This window comes from Prionailurus bengalensis, chromosome B4 (genome assembly GCF_016509475.1).
Source record: "Prionailurus bengalensis isolate Pbe53 chromosome B4, Fcat_Pben_1.1_paternal_pri, whole genome shotgun sequence".
NCBI lineage: Eukaryota > Metazoa > Chordata > Mammalia > Carnivora > Felidae > Prionailurus > Prionailurus bengalensis.
Genome location: NC_057358.1, coordinates 115,117,450 through 115,135,554, shown reverse-complemented (window position 1 = coordinate 115,135,554; position 18,105 = coordinate 115,117,450). Strand labels below are relative to the sequence as shown.

Below are 18,105 nucleotides of genomic sequence, written 5' to 3'. Positions count from 1 at the left end.
CTACTTTCTTCTGGTTGTTTGAATAGGAATATATTTTCGAAGTGGAGAAAATAAATATCACTGAGGAAGAGGAAGTGTGATGTGAGCGATGGGAGGTCCTCCTTTGGCCATGTGGAGTTAAGGTGGAGGACTGAAGTGCAGCTGGCTATTCGGCCAGGAGACAGGGATTTGGAAGAGTTCACTTTGAGGTGGTCATCAAGCCAGGAGTGCAGATGGGCTCTGCCCTAGGAGAAGGTTGCTGGGAAAGGAAGCTGAGCCTCCAGCCAGTGAGAGGATAAGAATTTAACACATCTCCAGAGAAGAGAAGCATTTAAGAGGCATGTAGAGCAAGGAGAAGCGGAGAAATAATAAAGAGAGGGGCAGGAGGAAAAACAACACCGAGGAAGGGGGCAACACCAAGAACGAAAGAGAGGGCGGCCCCCATGTCAGATGTTGCCAAGACAGCAAGTGGCAACCTGAAAAATGCCGATGGACTTAACCAAAAGTCCCTGGTGACCTCTGTGAAAACAGCTACAAGGAGCAGAAGTGCAATGGCCATAGCTTGAGAAGTGAATCACTGTGTTCAGATGAGAGGACATTCATGAAAACTGAAGGAAATAAAAGCTGCTTGAGTCATCTGGGGCTGGTAAGAGAGGAGGAGATGGACGACACAGAGGCAGTTGCAACAATAATGCTGGGGGTTGAGGCGGGGGGGGGGGGGGGGGGTTGGGTGCTGAGGGGACTCTCGTTCTGTTCTTCCAGTCTTCTGGGGGCTGCTTGAAGAGAGTGGAAAGGAAAGTGAGGCAAAGGAGAAAAATGGCATTTATTGACTACCTGTGAGGCACTCGCTGACATGAAAAACGCTACCTCCATGAACACAGCACTTTTTGTTTTGAAAGATCCATTCATATACCCTCTCATTTAACCTCAACAACTACTCTCAGGGAAGAATACCGGCAGCTCTGTTCTACACATGAAGAAATTAACATTTAGAGGAAAAAAATAAAAACAAAATCATCTACCTGACCTCACAGAGCAGATAAAGGTAGAAGCAGGACTTCATCCAGAGCCTAGACCCAGGATCTCCGAACGCTCACCCAGCATTTTCACAGAACGAAGTGCTCGTGGCTCTGGGCTGGGTCTCAGCTTCCTCCTATGAAAAATGGGAACGACTGGGGCGCCTGGGTGGCTTGGTCGGTTAGGCGTCCGACTTCGGCTCAGGTCATGATCTCATGGTCTGTGGGTTCGAGCCCCGCGTCGGGCTCTGTGCTGACAGCTCAGGGCCTGGAGCCTGTTTCGGATTCTGTGTCTCCCTCTCTCTCTGCCCCTCCCCTGTTCATGCTCTGTCTCTCTCTGTCTCAAAAATGAATAAACGTTAAAAAAAAATTTTTTTTTAAATGGGAACGATAATAGCCTGTACCTCACACTATTAATAAATGTAAGGCACCTAAGGGGCTGGCTCACGGTCAGTGCTCGATAAATGTGAGCCACTGTCAGCTTGCATTCAAGGAGCAGAGCGTGTACACAGAGCTTACACAGCACGTGTCCATTCTCGGTGAGCAGGAAGAGCTGTCCAAACCAGAAATCCAGGAATCACGCCGGAATCCTCTTTCTCCTTCAGCCCACAGTTCAACCAGGCAAAGAGTCCTTCTAACCCCGTGCTTCTCAGCCTTCGTGTCGTCACTGCCTCTCTAAGAAGACGTCCCTAATAGCGTCGCTCCCATGAAATTCTAACAGCATGGATAACTGCTTATCTATGTACTGTGGCCCTTTTGAATCTGAATATCTGAGGATTTTTTTTTTTTACACCATTCCCCTAACCAATTTTCACCTTGGGAAAAGATCCCCTTGGGACCACCGCCGCCCCCCCCCCCACCGCCCACCCCATGCAGAACACATCTAATAATCCTCCCTCCTAAATCTCTCTCAGCCCATCCCCTTCTTCTCTATCCTCAATGCCAGTAACTAGCCCTCACCATTTTTCATCTAGATTGTTCCAACAGCTTCCTAACTGGGCTTCTTACCCCTGTTTTGCCCAGCTCCCCATCCATATGTCACCAGAGTAGGCTTTCTAAATGCAAGTCTGTTTGTGTCAATCCCTGTCTCAAATTTCATCAAGTTGTGCTCCATCACGGATTGAACCTTTACATGGCACTCAAGGCCCCTGTCGAGCAGCACTGGGCCTGAGCCTCCAGCCTTAGCTGCCGTCACACCACCCCATCCCATCCCTAGACACTAGGTGCATACAACGTAAAGCCATTGCCTCCGTGCCTTGGCACTTTCTGTTACCTCTGCCTAGAATGCCCTTCCCCTCTGCCTTCTTGTGAACTCCTACTTACCCTTCAACACTCAACTATACACGCTCTCTAAAGCCTTCCCCAGTTCGGTCTTACCACAGGGTAGGTGGAGCCATCCCGTCCCTTGCACATACCTCTCTGCGTCACAACTCTTCAGTTACCACTAATGGTAATAGTGACAACTAACATTCACTGAATGTTAAATAGATGCCAGACTCTATTCTAAGCAGTTTACACCTATCATCTCATTTATTTGCAGCAACCCGAGCGCAGGAATTATACTTTATTAATTTCCGTATCTAACCTTCCGTATTCCCAGCCAACAGTAGAAATTCAACAAATGCTCACTGAAGTAATGCAGGAAGCAAAGTTTTGGAGATGCTCAGATCTGCTCTTTCCTCTGACTTATACAGCCCCTCCTACAATGATTTATAGTGTTTACTCTGATAATAAGGAGAGGGATGAGATATGATTATTCCGCCAAAGGTTTTAACAGTTTCTTTGAAATATACTCCGTGATTTAGTGAAAACAGTCATTAGGAATGCCTTTCCAAGTGCAAAGGGGGAAAAAAAAATCTCATCTACCATCCAGAACACTCACATATTTACAAATCTAGTCAATGTGAGGGATATAAATAGATCTTAAAAATGCCACAGGCAAGAACTTAATCACCTATAGTGGAGCAGCTTGAGAAAAACAATGAAGAGAAAAGATTTAGAAACATAATATTTAAAAACATACAAACAGGAGACCTAGAAAAAAAATCAGGTTATATAATATCCTAGTGAAACACTTTGAAATAGAATACTCATAGAAAGATAAACAGAAAAATACTTGAAACAACAGAGTGAAGAATATTCTTCATAGTTCCTTAAGGGTAACTGGAGAAGGTCATTTAAGTCCAGCGCACCCCACCCCCACCCCCACCCTCTGCTAACTGAAATGAAACAACGAGTGACTAGCCTCAAGGATAATTTAACAGACTACGTCAAATTGATTCCGAAAGTTTTACTCTCTGGAGAAAAAAAAGTATATATATTTTTTTACACACACACACACACATATAATCTTCTGACTTTTATTCTTTAGTTGGCATCACAAGAAATTCCAGATTTAAGTGTTAGTATCAAGTAAATAATAACGTTCTGGAAATGACTGCAGTTGAGAAAAGAGAGCGCTTCTAAAACAATGTCCTAGAGTAAAAACCCAAATACTGCATTTCACTACTCATTTGTTATATACGGTGACTATCTCTGGGCAATAAGATTATGGATGACTTCCATTTTTTTGGTATCTTTCTAGAGCCTTTGCTTTTTAAGCAACAAATTGCCTTTATATTTGGGGGGGGGGGGGAAGAGCTATTTTCACTTTTTAAAACATTTTTTTTGTGAAACTAATAAGAACATTTGTTATTAATTTACAAGTCACTTTCACGTATGGCAGCTACATTTCCATTTACGATAACAAATATACATACTTTAAGTCACTACATCTGGTAAGTGCAGTAAGGCCCCAAAATGATTTGACATACCTCCCAAGAAAATGTGAGGTTTCTATTTTGACTCTTTGAATCTGGCCTCTAGGACAGCTGAACCAAATAATACAGTGAGAGTTAACACTATGCCAGCATCTGGGCCCAGGCCTTAAGAAACTGGCAGTTTTCACTTCCTGTCTCCTGAAACTCAACTACCATACTGTGAGGAAACCTCAGCCACCTGCAGAAAGGCCTCTGTGGAGAGGAACCAACAAGCAGCACCAACTTGCCAGAAATATGAGTGACACATCTGGAAAATGGCTCCTCCTGCCCCGGGTTAAGCCACTCCAACTGACAACAGCTACAGCAGAAATGAGCTGCCCCTTCTGAGCCCTGCCCAAATTGCACATGCATGTAAAAATAAATAACTGTTCATGATCCCAGGGTCGTGGGATCAAGCCCCATGTCAGGATCCACTCTGAATGTGGAGCCTACTTAAGATATTCTCTCTCTCTCTCTCTCTCTCTCTCAAATTAAAAAAAAAATCATGGAAAAAAATAAACAAGTGTTATTTTAAGCCATCATGTTTTGAAGCAGCTTGTTACACAATAAAATATAACTAGAATACCATATTATATTTTGCCTCTACCTTTCCCCAGTTATAATTTAAACTCTTTGAGGGTATGATTCCATCTTTACATCCATCTTCGTAGTCATTCCTTCGTTCATTTGATAAACATGTGAGGACTAATGTGTACCCAGCACTATGCTAGACAGGTTATGCAGGTACAGAGATAAAAACAGTCTCTGCCTTAGATGTGATTAGTCTGTATCTTCAGAGACAAACAAAAATAGACAATGATAGCCATAACACAGCCTCTGCTGAATAGCCAGCAATGGTAGACAGTCAATAAATGTTGGCTAAATAAACGAATGACTAAATCAGGTTCTTAGAACTACTTTGGGAATTATATACTCTCATCATTTTATAGATGAGATGCACCAGTTAGCAATGTATTACTTCTTAGTTTTAAATTCGCCCTCTTTGCCCTGCTTCATGACCCTGGGGCTGGACCCTGGGAACATTTGGCCTTTGCCAGATGGTGTAGTGTTCGTTTCCATCAAAAGAGGGCACTGGAGGGACACTGAAAGCCCATGGCAGAGGCAGGGGCTTTTCATTCGGGTTTGGGATGCTTTATTCCCTCCCACCCCCAAAGTGTACTGCCAGAGGCATTTGGGAAACGCAAAGGTGCTTACTCTCCAGGGAATTTCTCTGCCACTCAGCAGACTGCTAAGGATCAACTCTGGCCCACCCACATGCTCTCCCAAGATTCTCGGCCAAGTGGGCTTACAGACCGGTCCAGCCAGTTCACTGGCCACCAGTAGGCCTCATATTCAAGTGGCAGTCACTCATCTCCAAAGGGGACTGAAACTCAGCCTTGGGGGTGGCGAGGGGTCTCTTGTGAGCTCTTGGTGCCTTCATCCTGTGCTCTCCTTCAGCCCTGGAAATAATAGCTCCTTCCATCTGCTATTCCTATATTCCTTAGACACCTCTTTTACCCCTTCAGTAGTTAACCATAGTTAACCTTTTACTAGTTAATTATTCTTTATATTAAATTTTCCTTGTTCAAATTACTGTGTGGTTTTGTTTCCTGAATAGATCCAGACTGGCACAAAAAGGAATAAAAGGGCTCAAATACGAGGAGGCCTGAAAAAGGACAACTGCCCACAGCCCCATCAAAGGGCTGACTGAGAATAAAAAGAAATTGAAAGGGAAAAGATAAAGACTCAAGGAACAAAAACTGCCGTGTCAATCTCATTCAAAATCTTTATTTTTGTCTAATCACATTTCTTAGAAAATATTTTTTATCTTCTTTGGTATTTTTTTAACTTCTCATTTGATAAGCTATTTTTAAAAACACAATGAAAATGTTGGCTACATGTGAGACTCAAGGGAAGAAAGGGTCAGAAAATAAAGAGGCTGTCGCAAGCCCAGGTAAGGTACTCTGAGACACGTGACATGGACCAGAACCAAGAACTGGTATTGGGGACAAAATAGCCTAGCAATTAACAGCATGGACAGGAGGGCCAGACTATCGGTGTTCAAATCTCAGCTCTGCTACTACCAAGTTATGTGACCTTGGGCAATTCATCTAATACTTTCATTTGTAAAATACAAGTAACAATAATAGTGCTGACCTCAAAGGATAAAGTGAGTTTATGTACGTAAAGCCCTGAGGCCAGAGCCCAATCCAAATTCTCTTTCTACCACCTCTCCACTTCAACATTCTCAAATCTGTTTTTTCCGAACATCTTCTCATTTTGGAAAGGTTTCAGAAGACCTACCTTGCTCTCAAAATTGTTCTCCTCTACTTTTCCTACTACCTCTGGCCTTCAACCTCAGCCTTGCTATACTAAGACTAAGATGTAGAACATTCTCCTTCCTTTAAAGGGCTTTCATTTTTTTTCCAGGTCCACAACTATAGAATGGGTTCAATATAAAAACAATGGGAATGATATAGTATGGTGGACATGTCTTCACCAGCTTTCACCTCTTCCTTTTGGATCTGTCCCTTTCCCACTCCAGGTGACTCTGGTGTCCTAAACGAAGGGTTCATGACTCAACCTAGGCCAGTCAGACCCTGAATCTTGAGAGACGGCAAGGTGGAGGGACTCAGAGGAGGAACACCAATGGCCAGAGATCCCCAGAGGTGCCCCATTCCCACCTTACTGGGCCCTGAAATTTTAGCAATTCTTTCAAAGTTGTGAATAATCCAGTATACGTCAGAGAAATTCCTATTTTTGCTTACGTTAGCAAGAGGGCTACTGCTTGAACCAAAGAGTTCACATACATGCTGTCAGACTGACTTACATCTTTGAGTTTCCTCATCTGTACAGTGGGGGTCTCTGAGGTCCCTTCCGGCGCTAACCTTCCACAGTAGTTCGAACAATGGGGCAAGTTCCAGCAGACGTGCTCTACTGCCTCTGCAAGTCTCCTAACAACTTGGTCATTATCACTCAGCACCTTACACCTTATATACAAATGGTGGAACTGAGAGGTGCTTTAAAAGTCTTATATTTAGGTTATGAAACCACAAAGCTCTCCTTTGCCACTTACTACATCTCAGCAGTATTATTTTGGTAACAGCGTCACCACCCTCTCTGAGCATAAATAGAACATGAACATTTCCAGGAATTGTCAACTTGGCACTTCTTACAAGGAGTTAAGATTTCTTTTATAACATTAACAAAAATAAAGCCTAGGACTAAACTTCTTTTAGAGGTCACATTTCCTTCTCAATTAAAATTTACTGTTTGGAAAAGTACAATGTACCCTTTTTCCCCCCTCTGGGGGAAAAGTCCTCCAAAGAAGCATATACATATACTCCTTACTGTTCAAACTGAGCAACAAGTATAAACACAGCTGCCTATTAAAATTAAGCAAAGGCAAACATTCCTGCAGCTAGCTACAACAACGGCCTACAAGTTTGAACGACACCCGTAAAAATAGAAAGCTACCTTGCTAAGCATACGGTTAAACTCTGAGGTTGTGCCATCGGAAAAGCTGGTTATTAGAACTGATGGCTTTCGCCTTTTGATAGCAAGATTTAAGAGCTGCAAAAGTGGAACCTGATTCCAGTATCAGGAGAGCCAATACACCGTCTCCTAATCACAGCCAAGAAGATTTAGTCTTTTTTTACTCTCAAGGTAGCAAGCTGGGACAGGAGCAACCCAGGGGCTCTGTTCCTTGACCCCATGTGGCCTCACATTAGACCTCACCCCCCAAAAAAGAATAAAATAAGAGACGGGGGAGAGAGACATACCAGCCAGAATTTAGTCTTCTGACAATAGGCAGTAAAGAGAAAGACAGAGAAGTCCCTCGGGCTGCACGCCTGGGAGTGACTGGAGTAGGGGAGGGAAGAACACTGGGGGCTGGCAAATGATGGGCTCTAGAGCAGCCACCGTTGTCAGAATTAGGGGGGAGAGAAAAGCATACCTTGAAAATGTGTTTTTATAGGCCATGAATTAGCAGGCTTTAAAGTGCCTGGATTCCAAATTTGGCCCTACTGGGTTGTATGACCCTGAGCACATGACTAAACATCTCCGTGCAATAACAGTAATAATACCACCACCTGTCTCACCACGTTACTGACAGAATTAAATGAATTAATAAATGCAAAGGACCTGGACCAGTTCCTGGCACAAAGTAAAGGTGCCAATAAATATTATGGTAGTTATTTCACTGGCTAAGCCATTCCCGGTACATCAAGCCTGTATATCCCCCCAGGGTTCTTCTAATGGATTTATATGTTGGCAGCAGAGTCACACCTGTGTAGGGTCTAAGGTTCTGGAACATTCTTGAGCACCACAGTTCAAGAAATTCAAAGAATTAAAAACACTTGGTTTTAATCAAAACAAAACTACGTATCCTTCTACATCTCCATTCCTACCACCTTTCCACCTCACCTCACCAGAAAACAACAACTCTTCAAGCAAGTACACAACTTTGGGAAGTTCATACTTTGGGAACAACAAGTGACAAAGGAGCCACGCGCCTAATCAGCTGGTCTGATTTCAAGGTTCTCAACCCTGGCTGCATTCTACAATGACCTCACTGAGGCAGATGCGCACGTCCCTGTGCTTGCTTGTGCACACATGCATGGGTGTGCAAATGCGTGTGCGCGTGTGTGTGTGTGTGTCTTACTACCACTGCCCAGATCACACCTCCACAGATTTTGGCACGAATTGGCTTGCGTCACAGTCTAGGGATCAGTAATGTTTTAAAGCCAGGGCCGAGAAACAACAAGCTAAATCAACCACGACGGTCAATAGGGTGATTGATGTAGCTGAGTGGCCCATACATCCACAGGAGGGAGAAAAAAGTCACGGTGAGAATTTCTAAGAGAAAAGAACATAAAATCCATTTTTTAAAGTGAAATGGAAGCATCCTGCTGGGGAGAGGCCTGTCACATGGTTTGCTATTCCTAGAAAGAGCTACAATTAGCTGCCAACAGATGCATTATTTCATCAGTCCCATAAATACTCGATAAAAGTCTTCCACTCTCCCTTTATGTCAGCCTTGCAGAAGCAGGGGGAGAAATCTTCTGATAAAATGCAGTACTAAACTATCAAAATTTCCTTTTAAATGATTAAAATTAGCATTAATAAAAATAAAATATTTTAGCAAAATCTTATCCCAGTACACCTCTAAAAGCCCTTGAAATTTTTCCTCTTAAAACAAAAAGCATTACTATAATTTTTTAAAAGCTTATTTCAATTATTAACACAACAGCATAATACGATTCCACTTGAAACCCAGTGGGGAGCCAAGAATAGCAAAAAAAATCCTAAATCAAGAGTTGGGAGGCCTGGATTCTAGTTCGACAATAAATTACATTAACTAGCTATGTAATCATGGGCAAGCTGACTTAATCTCCCTAGGTAGGCCTCAGCTTTCTCAGAGAAAAATTAGATGATCTATGAGTCCCTCCCAGCCTAAAATTCTGGAATACCAGAATATGTCTCCATCTTGCTGACTCTGGTACACTAGCAAATGAACATGTTTAGAACTTAGAAAAATTAAAATTCAGTCATTCTGGCAATTCTACTAATAAATTTAACCAATTCCCAGCCACTCTGCATAATCTGAATGAGAAAAACAATAAAGTGCCTTGAATATGGTACTATCTTCTATATGAACCATAGCTGGAGCCTTCCTTCCCCAACTACACGACCAGGGGATGGTTTCTGCCCCCAAATCCTGTCTTTTTAAATAAGAAAATGTGTGGGAAGAATCTTTACAATCTTTTGCCACATCTTCAAACCATTATTTCATAGTATTTTTCTTCAAGTGACTCATTTTTACCTAAATAAAAGCTATGTATTTTTTAAAGTAACTTCACGGGACGCCTGGGTGGCTTCGTCAATTAAACGTCCAACTCTTGATTTCGGCTCAGGTCATGATCTCACGGTTTGTGGGTTCGAGCCCCATGTTGGGCTCTGCACTGACAGTGCACAGCCTGCTTGGGGTTCTCTCTCTCCCTCTCTCTCTGCCCCTCCTCCTTTCACTCGCTCTTGTCTCAAAATAAATAAATAAACATTAAAAAAAATAAAAGTAAGGGGACGCCAGGGTGGCTCAGTCAGTTAAGCCTCTGACTTCAGGTCAGATCATGATCTCACGGTTTGTGAGTTCGGGTCCCGCCTCGGGTTCTGTGCTGACAGCTTGGAGCCTGGAGCCTGCTTCGGATTCTGTGTCTCCCTCTCCCTCTGCCTCTCCCCCACCTGTGCTCTGTCTCTCTCTCAAAAAAAATAAATAAATAAAATGTAAAAAAAAAATAAAAGTAAGTTCATAGATAGAAAACAGTTTTACTTGCCATAAATGGAAGGAGACCATGAGATTAATATAAGGGAAAAAAGGCAACACAACTCAAATCTAGCTAAATACTGTTGTCCACAGAAGGCTTTAGGCATAAGGACCTCTTTCTCTTTGTTAAAAAGAAAAACTGGCAAGTGTCAAGAGATATATTACAGCAAAGGGAGGCTTTCATTTGGATATCCTCAGGATTGAAACAGAGAGAAAAAGGAAATGACTCTCTCGCCATGAGATTCACTCCCATATCTGCACATCACCTAAAATCATTTTAAGAACTACCCAACATCATGGCTGTGCACGCATCTCACATTTGGGGAAGCACAACAACAAATGACCAAGACTGGGCCTTTGCTGACACACAGCCTGACTCATCTCTCCGTGAGGGAGGTTATTATCCCAGACAGGCTTGGGCTCTAGCCACACTGTCACTGAGGGCTCCCACTGGAGCTCCTGCGCCTTTGTGGGCCCCTTTATCTGAAACGTTCTTCCTCTCGGTACCCACTCTGTGGCAGAATTCAGGTCTCTGCTCTGTGTCATCACAGCGGAGAGACTGTCTCTGACCACCCTGCGCGGTCTGCAAAGCCCTCCCTCACCAACACACACACACACACACACACACACACACACACACACAGCATCCCCCCATCTGCTTGTTGCCTATCTGCGTCAGAATACAGAATACAGTGAGCTCCAGAAGCACACGGGCTTTGTTTCCCATAATATCCTAGCACCTAATGTCAACGCTCAATATTTGTTGAATGAACAGTGAATCCCCTCAGTTGATCTGGAGGCCCTTCACGTGACTTTATTTCCTAGCGCCTGGTATCTAGTTGGCCCTCAGGAAGGACACGATGGTCAGGAAGGGGCTCTCTGTAGACTCCGCCCTCACCACAGCGAAGGGTCTTACCGTGGATGCTGACCCACCACTCCCTCTCGAGCACACAGGATGCCATAAAGTGAACTCTACTCAGCCACACAAGTGCCTGGATAGACCACAAGCTGGAAAAACTGAGATCAACGCTGAACTTACATATGTAGAGTAGGGCTCATTCATGGTAACGACCGGAGAATCCCAGGCTAGAAATTGTTCCAACAAACCTACTACAATCCCTGAGATTTTTGCCATTATTGCTCAGTAACTTCAGATGCATCCAAGCATACATCTGAGAGCCAGAGTGTATCTTGAGAGGGCAGCCAATGTGCCTCTGCACGGTCATATTCCAAAAGGGACAGACAGAGCCCTGGAGCCCGTGGGTAGCGAAGAAACAGGCCCGTCCTGCGTCCTGCAGGGCAGGGCGTGAGGGCGGCCACGGTGTCAGGGCATAGGGTCAGTGGCGAGGACCGGCTCAAACTCAAGCAAAGCTGAAGCAAATAGCCTCAGGAGGCTAGAGAGTTGAAGCAGCTGATGCTAACATATGAGGCACCGAGCTGTGTTCCAAGACTGCTGTTCTTCATCCTTGCCAGTGGCTAAGAGGACATAAAGCAGGAATCTAGCCTCCGGACAAGGGGGGAGAAAAACACTCCCAAGTCTAACAGAAGACTGGAGTTAAAGGCAAAGTTGCCAGGCTGACTGTTAAGTGAGAATCACAGCAGAGACCTAGTCCCACAAACAGGGCCAACACCTTGGAACAGAGAGTCCCGGGGCCCAGGAGTCCCTCCCACCGTGACTTAGGCTAAGTCCTACCAGCTGGTGAGACTGGGGCTGCCCATAAACCTCCTTTCCAGATCCAGATTAGCTCAAGCACTAGAGACAGCTTGTCAGCAGACAGGGCCCATGAGCAGTAGGAAGCCAGGCAGGCGGGCACATGCTGTCTACATCCAGATTCAGCCCTGTTCTCATCTCCTAAAAGACCAGACAGGAGCCCAGGGAGGACTGCCAGCTGATCTACTGTCTACTGTGTGACCTTGGCTAGCAAGGGACATACTATGAAGTGTCCCTTCCACGGTGCCAAGCTGGATTAAGTAATTTTATGGCCAGAAATCCTTTTTTAAAATATTAAGAGTCCTTACAAGGTGAGAAAAACACAAAATCAATTATCCATTAACATCTTCGACTTTTTTTTTTTTTAACAGAGATAGGAAAACCTGTCATCTAGGCAGACTGAAGGAATCAAAGCTTTAAGGCATTTCTTCATGTTTCTGGATTTGATAAGGGTGGGATTTAAGAGACCAGAGGGGGTTAAGATACAACTCGATTTTTCTCTAAAAAATTACACCCAGAATATAAATAAAAACCAACTAACTAGGATCAATCACCAAATAAGGCCTTCTGAGGCAGCTCAGAATTTACAGCGAAACACAGAAATTAAACAAGCAAAGGGAAAACCAGGATTCCTGGAGAAGACCAAAACAAAAATGCTTTTTAATCAAATGAAATCAGTTCTTTCTTGGAGAAGTTGCAGGCTCTTGGCCAAAGAGAAATAGGTATTTCAGCCCATTTGTTCTCAGGCCTCCTAAGAGGAGACCACCAAACCTACACAAATCAATTACTAACAACAAAGTGAGTAAATGATCAGACGAGGTTAATGTATGCACAGAATATATAAGCTCCACATTTTCCGACAGTTTAATCCCTCAAAATTCAAAAAATGCCTTTACAAGATTGAAATGGACTCTTTAAAAGTTTATTAAAACTACTCTCTTACAACACTGGAAAAGCACAGGGTCTGGGGGAAATAGACCTCTGGGTCCATCTGCGTTTTTGCAGGAACATGAAATTGAAGGCATCTCAACTCTGATACTCTTTCCAGGATTTAAAATACATACACACATATATATATATATATATATATATATATATATATGTGTGTGTGTGTGTGTGTGTGTGTATAGGTTTTCAATTAATTAAGTCCCAATTAACTATAGAATTAAAATATTGCCATCAACTTAATTAAACACTGAAAGTTTAAGCTCCCAAATAAGAGAAGGCTATTAACTAACAGCTCCTTTAAAATATATCATCTCTTCCATCTTTTACCCTCCCACACACATTTTATATATTTTTTAAATTTATGTCTTTATATATCTTGCTAAAACTTTTGGTATAGTGGACTTTCCATAACGTGTGGATATTAAAAGTGATTTTTATGAGAGGGAAAACTACAAAGTAAAGAAGGGAGTGATAAATTCCAAATCTAGGATTTATCAGTAAGTGGGCTTTGGGGCCGAGCTAGGACTAGGAGGAGCATCCAGGGTCCTCAAAGGCAATGGTGATTTTTTTTTTATTTTTTTTTTAATGTTTATTTATTTTTGAGAGAGAGAGAGAGAGAGAGACAGCGTGAGTGGGGGAGGGGCAGAGAGAGCGGGAAACACAGAATCCCAAGCAGGCTCCAGGCTCCAGGCTCCAAGCTGTCGGCACAGAGCCCAACGCACAGGCTCGAACTCACTAACCGCAAGATCACGACCTGAGCCAAAGTCGGACGCTTAACTGAGCCACCCGGGCACCCTTCTGATATTTTTTTAAAAAACTGAGCAGGTGTTCTCTGTGCCGTTTTTCTCTACACCTTACTTATATTTTATAATCTTGCTTAAAATACTCAATAATTAACAAAAGTTATTTTAAAAGTGAGCTTATGTGATTATCATTGTAGAAGATATAGAGAAATACATGTAAATCAAGCTCTCCCTTCAAAACATTTTTCAATAGCTATGTTGCTCAACAAAAAGTAGGACAGTTAAGAGTATTCAATGTCTACAGTAGCCAACCTATCATTCATTTGAACACTTCCACAGAATTAACATATCGATATTATTTTTCACACAGACACATTCAATTTTTTCTCACGTTAAACTGTTTCATTCTGCTTACTTTAAAAAAAAAAACTATCTTGCTCTCGGCTTCTGTGTAACTTTCACCATTTGGTAAAAATAAATCATAGTTTTTTCTCTTGTTCTCTGAATAAATCTGAAGAAATGAAAATAGGGTCACACCTCTATGAACAACATACAACAGGACAATTTACATCACCTCACATCACTTACATCACCTCAAATGATTATAAAATTAAATTAAATATTTTGGTAGCAACAGGCTCTCAGTTTGCCTGTTTTGTGGTTTCCAACTGTTTAGTGCAAAGAGGAATCTCAATGTCAAATACCAGGAAAAGATACTGGATACCCTATTTTTCTTCACGTGTCCCCAGTTCTATGTTATTTATTCTGTTTTCAGTAAGGTGGTAGATACGTCTTTGACACTTTAGCTTCAATTTGTTCACATACCTGGAGTATTTAATTTTGTAAGGACAGTCGAATTTGAGAATTCCTGTGGTCCTCAAAGGACAGCTATTTTCAGTATTTCAGAATGCCTAAAACATACATTTACCTATAATTTGGTCATGCTAGAAAATGAAAATATGTTTGCTGTTTCCACTAGGATTTAACCAAGCCCTCTTACATTAAGCGGTTATCTCATGCAGAGCAGATATTCAGACATATGCCATTAATAAAAATAGAAGAGTTAATCATGATTACTTAGTATGTGTGGTCTGAAAAATCATTCAAAATATGAGGTCCATGAACAAAAAACAAAAATAAAATATGAGGTCCATGGGGCAAAAATAATAAGATCGGTCTTCTATTCCTTATTTGTTTTTTAACCAGTTAGGTTGGTATGTTTAAAACTGCAACAACAAAGTCTGAGGACTACCGTCTCAGAGGAGTTCTATCACTGCTTTTAAAAACTAAAGAGAAGGTTGACTTCCTGTTAAAAATTTGCAAGTCAACTTGAAACTTTTTATTTATTTTCTTTCTTTTTTAATTGATTTGTTTTTATTTTATTTATGTATAGATTTATTTTTATTTTTATTTTTTATTTTTATTTTTTTGCCAGTTCAATTCTCTGCTCCTCCTTCTTTGTAAAACAGTAAACGTCATGGAAGTGTTAGAGGGAAAGTGTTTCATAGCACATCTTCCTGCTACAAGCCATGCTAATAGCACCAGGACTGTTTCTCTTCTCCATAGCTTCCAACTTACCTTAAAATCGAAATGAGACCCTCTCCAAACTACTGACCCTCTAACATTAAATACTCCGGGTGTCTGAACAAAGCCAAACAAAAAAGAACGACTTTAAATCGTAACCTTTAAAAACTTACTTAACCAGCTTTCCAAATAATCCCCTTTGGCCATGTAGGACAGCTTAGGGAACAGGTGCAAGGCGTGCCTTCCTAGAGGCTGTCTCCTCCTTCCCGAAGCTGACCTTTTCCAGCCAGCAGCTCTGGCACCCCACGAATCAGTTATCAGTGGGCCTAATGCCTGCTTTCCCATCTGCACTTTCCAAATGGCTCCCAATGCCAAGGGCTGAGATATGACCTGGCTCTCAGATGAGAACATGCCTCCCAAGTGACTTGCCAAGCTTCCCTGGAAGCATTTCTAAATGTATTCTCTGACCTCCCTTCCCACCCTCGCAATCATGGTTCATTCTTCCTTCCTTCCCTGCACTTCCTAATTCCACTTCCTCATCCTGTGCCTCCAATACCATGTGCTTTCAGTCCAAACTCCTTACCCACTCCCAGCCTAAAACCCCAACTTCACATCCAAAGGGCAGTTTCAACAATTTTGCAACTGAAATCAAATGATCTTTTTGAGGCCTACCTGCAGGCAGCTCAGTTATGGCTTCTTCCCTTGCCTTCTCCAGCTTCTCCCTAACCCAGGGAAATTCCTGCAGGGACTCTAGGAATGCATCAAATGCTTTAGGACCTCTGGAAGGTAGGATATCCAGCAGCAGCATTGTTTTCCGGAGGCCTGTGGCTTGAGCTTTGATTTCCTGAACATGGTTTTCCGTCAAGACTCCTTCCTGGTAAAGATATTGAAGAACCAGTCCCTCCACCAGTACCTCGGCACCCAGCTCCAGGCGAAGGGAGCGAAGCACCTGCTTGTCTCTAGCCTCCATCTCTCCCTGGGAAAAGACAGAATAACAGCTCAGATTACAAACAAGACCGCTGACCAACCCCTAAAGACAGTGTCCTGCATGCAAGGCAAACTCCTTAAGGTCAGGTACCTCTTTGAATCTTAGCTGAGTGCCAGACCACGGTGTATAGTCCCTGGCTGTTAAGTCAAGGCAAATTAATCTTGAACGTTTCCGAACATAACGAACAACCCTGAACATGAATCATCTTTTCTGTTTCTACTTTCCTCACAGTGGGGTCCTAGCTCGATTCCTTGCTTGATAAAGAGATTTGGAAAAACGTGGGTCAGAGACCCTGCTTTAAAAAAAAAAAAAAAAAGCAACTTTGATCGGAGAATTACAGAGCAGCATTTCATTTTAACATACTTAAAAAGAAACAGTGGCTTTATTTTAACACTGCCTTCATCAGAGATGCCCAATACCAGAGTTAACTGCCAATACGCATGCAAGGTGCCCTTCTGACCATGGGCATTTGCTGAACTTGTACCACAATGGGAGTGAGCACCAGAGCCCAGTAGGTACCAGTGAGTCTAAGGTTCTTTTCCCCTAAAAAAAAAAAAAAAAAAAAAAGCCCTATACACCATCACCTTCAAGAAAAATATTGTGTATGCCCAGTCTATGATAAACCTTACATATGGTCACAGACTCCACCCCTTCCCTCTAAGAATTCCGACTCCCTATGATTACACTGCCAGGACCACACACGCATGGGACATTTAATGGGGATCTTCTTTTTCTCTGCAAGAAAAAAATGTCCACACGCCACTCCTGGTCAGTAGCCATGCACGATTTAAAGGCCACTGCCCGTGAACTCCAGGGCGCCGGTGCGGAAGCCGTGGATGTAAAGAAGCGGCGGGGATGGGGAAGGGGAGGACGCGGCACATGGGGCTTCCAGGCACCCACAGAAAGTACCACCGGCCCGGGGACCCGACCCCACCCCGTCGAGTAGCCCTCGGTGAAGTCTGAGAGGTGGCAGGTGAGGGGGAGGGTGTGCACTTTTGGCTGCCAGAGCCTATTTGGAACTTTTATTCCCTGCCTCGCCAGCTGAAATGCTGTTGTATTACGAACGGGAAGAACTATGAGAGATTCTCGGGGCAACCTGACAAGCTAAAACGAGGGTGCTGGGAATGAACTTCACAGCGGACAGAAGCGGGAGCGGCCCCGGCACCCCCCACCGCCACCCCAACCCGGTCGGGCTCGGAAACGCCGCCAACAAGTTACGTGGGCGGGGGAGCCAAGCAGTGCCCAGGCCGCAGACACCACAGTGCGGGGCCTTCGAGAAAAAAATGGATACGGGTTTCTGGTTTCCTGTTACTTACGTCTGCAAACACGTATATTGAAAGAAAAAAAAAAAAAAAAAAAACGCAACCGGAATCCAGACTGTTAGGGAACCTGTACCATAAGCACCATCTTTGTTGCAGGCGAAAGCCCTGAACAGGAAGTGGTATCGCCATCTTTGTTGAGGGCAAACACAGGAAGCGCTGTGAGCATTTTTATTGGGGGACCCAAGCGTCAGAGTGAAGCCTTTTTCGCCATGTTTACTGTGGGTAAACAACATAGCCTCTTGAGATGGAAAAATAGTAGCATCATTTAGCGGGTTATCTAAGGAAAGGAGTAATTGGATAATTGCATTTTAGTCCTAGAACTCCACCAGGGCCTTGTACACAATTCGCGTACCTTGTCAGCGAAGGCTTCCATGACCATTCTATTTTAAATTGCAACATTGGGGCCCCCCGGGTGGTTTAGTGGTTAAGCAGCAGACTGTTGATTTGAGCTCAGATCAAGATCTCAGGGTTGGTAGGATCCAGCCCCTCATGGGTGCCTGCATTAACAGCACGAAGCCTGCTTGGAATTCTCTCTTCCTCTCTCTCTGCCCCTACCGGGCTCACATTCTTTTCTCTCAAAATAAACAAACATTTAAAATTGCAACATTCATCTCCTGCACTCCCCATCTCTATTCCAACTTTGTTTTTATCTGTAGCACGTATTACTATCTTATTAAAACTTTCACTTAATTGTCATCTTTTTCCCTCCTCTAAAAATGTAGGACTGTTTATATCATTTTATATCAGAGTTCCT

The 18,105-nt window shown here is 43.2% G+C and overlaps 1 protein-coding gene across 2 annotated transcripts in view; it reads right to left on the bottom strand.

Annotated features, from left to right (window-relative positions):
• CRADD (CASP2 and RIPK1 domain containing adaptor with death domain) overlaps window positions 1-17,534 on the bottom strand; it is a 177,404-nt gene extending 159,870 nt beyond the window's left edge. Inside the window, exons 1-2 of one of the 2 annotated variants that reach the window (XM_043562106.1) lie at window positions 17,346-17,534; window positions 15,714-16,017 (exon numbers count right to left, since the gene is read on the bottom strand). In XM_043562106.1, coding sequence (XP_043418041.1) covers window positions 15,714-16,017; window positions 17,346-17,480 — 439 coding nt within the window. In that variant the 5' untranslated portion in view covers window positions 17,481-17,534. Of the gene's footprint in view, window positions 1-15,713; window positions 16,018-16,119; window positions 16,332-17,345 lie in introns of those variants that run through there. The other variant, XM_043562107.1, reaches the window with a different exon arrangement.
• Between the last annotated feature and the right edge of the window lie 571 nt (window positions 17,535-18,105).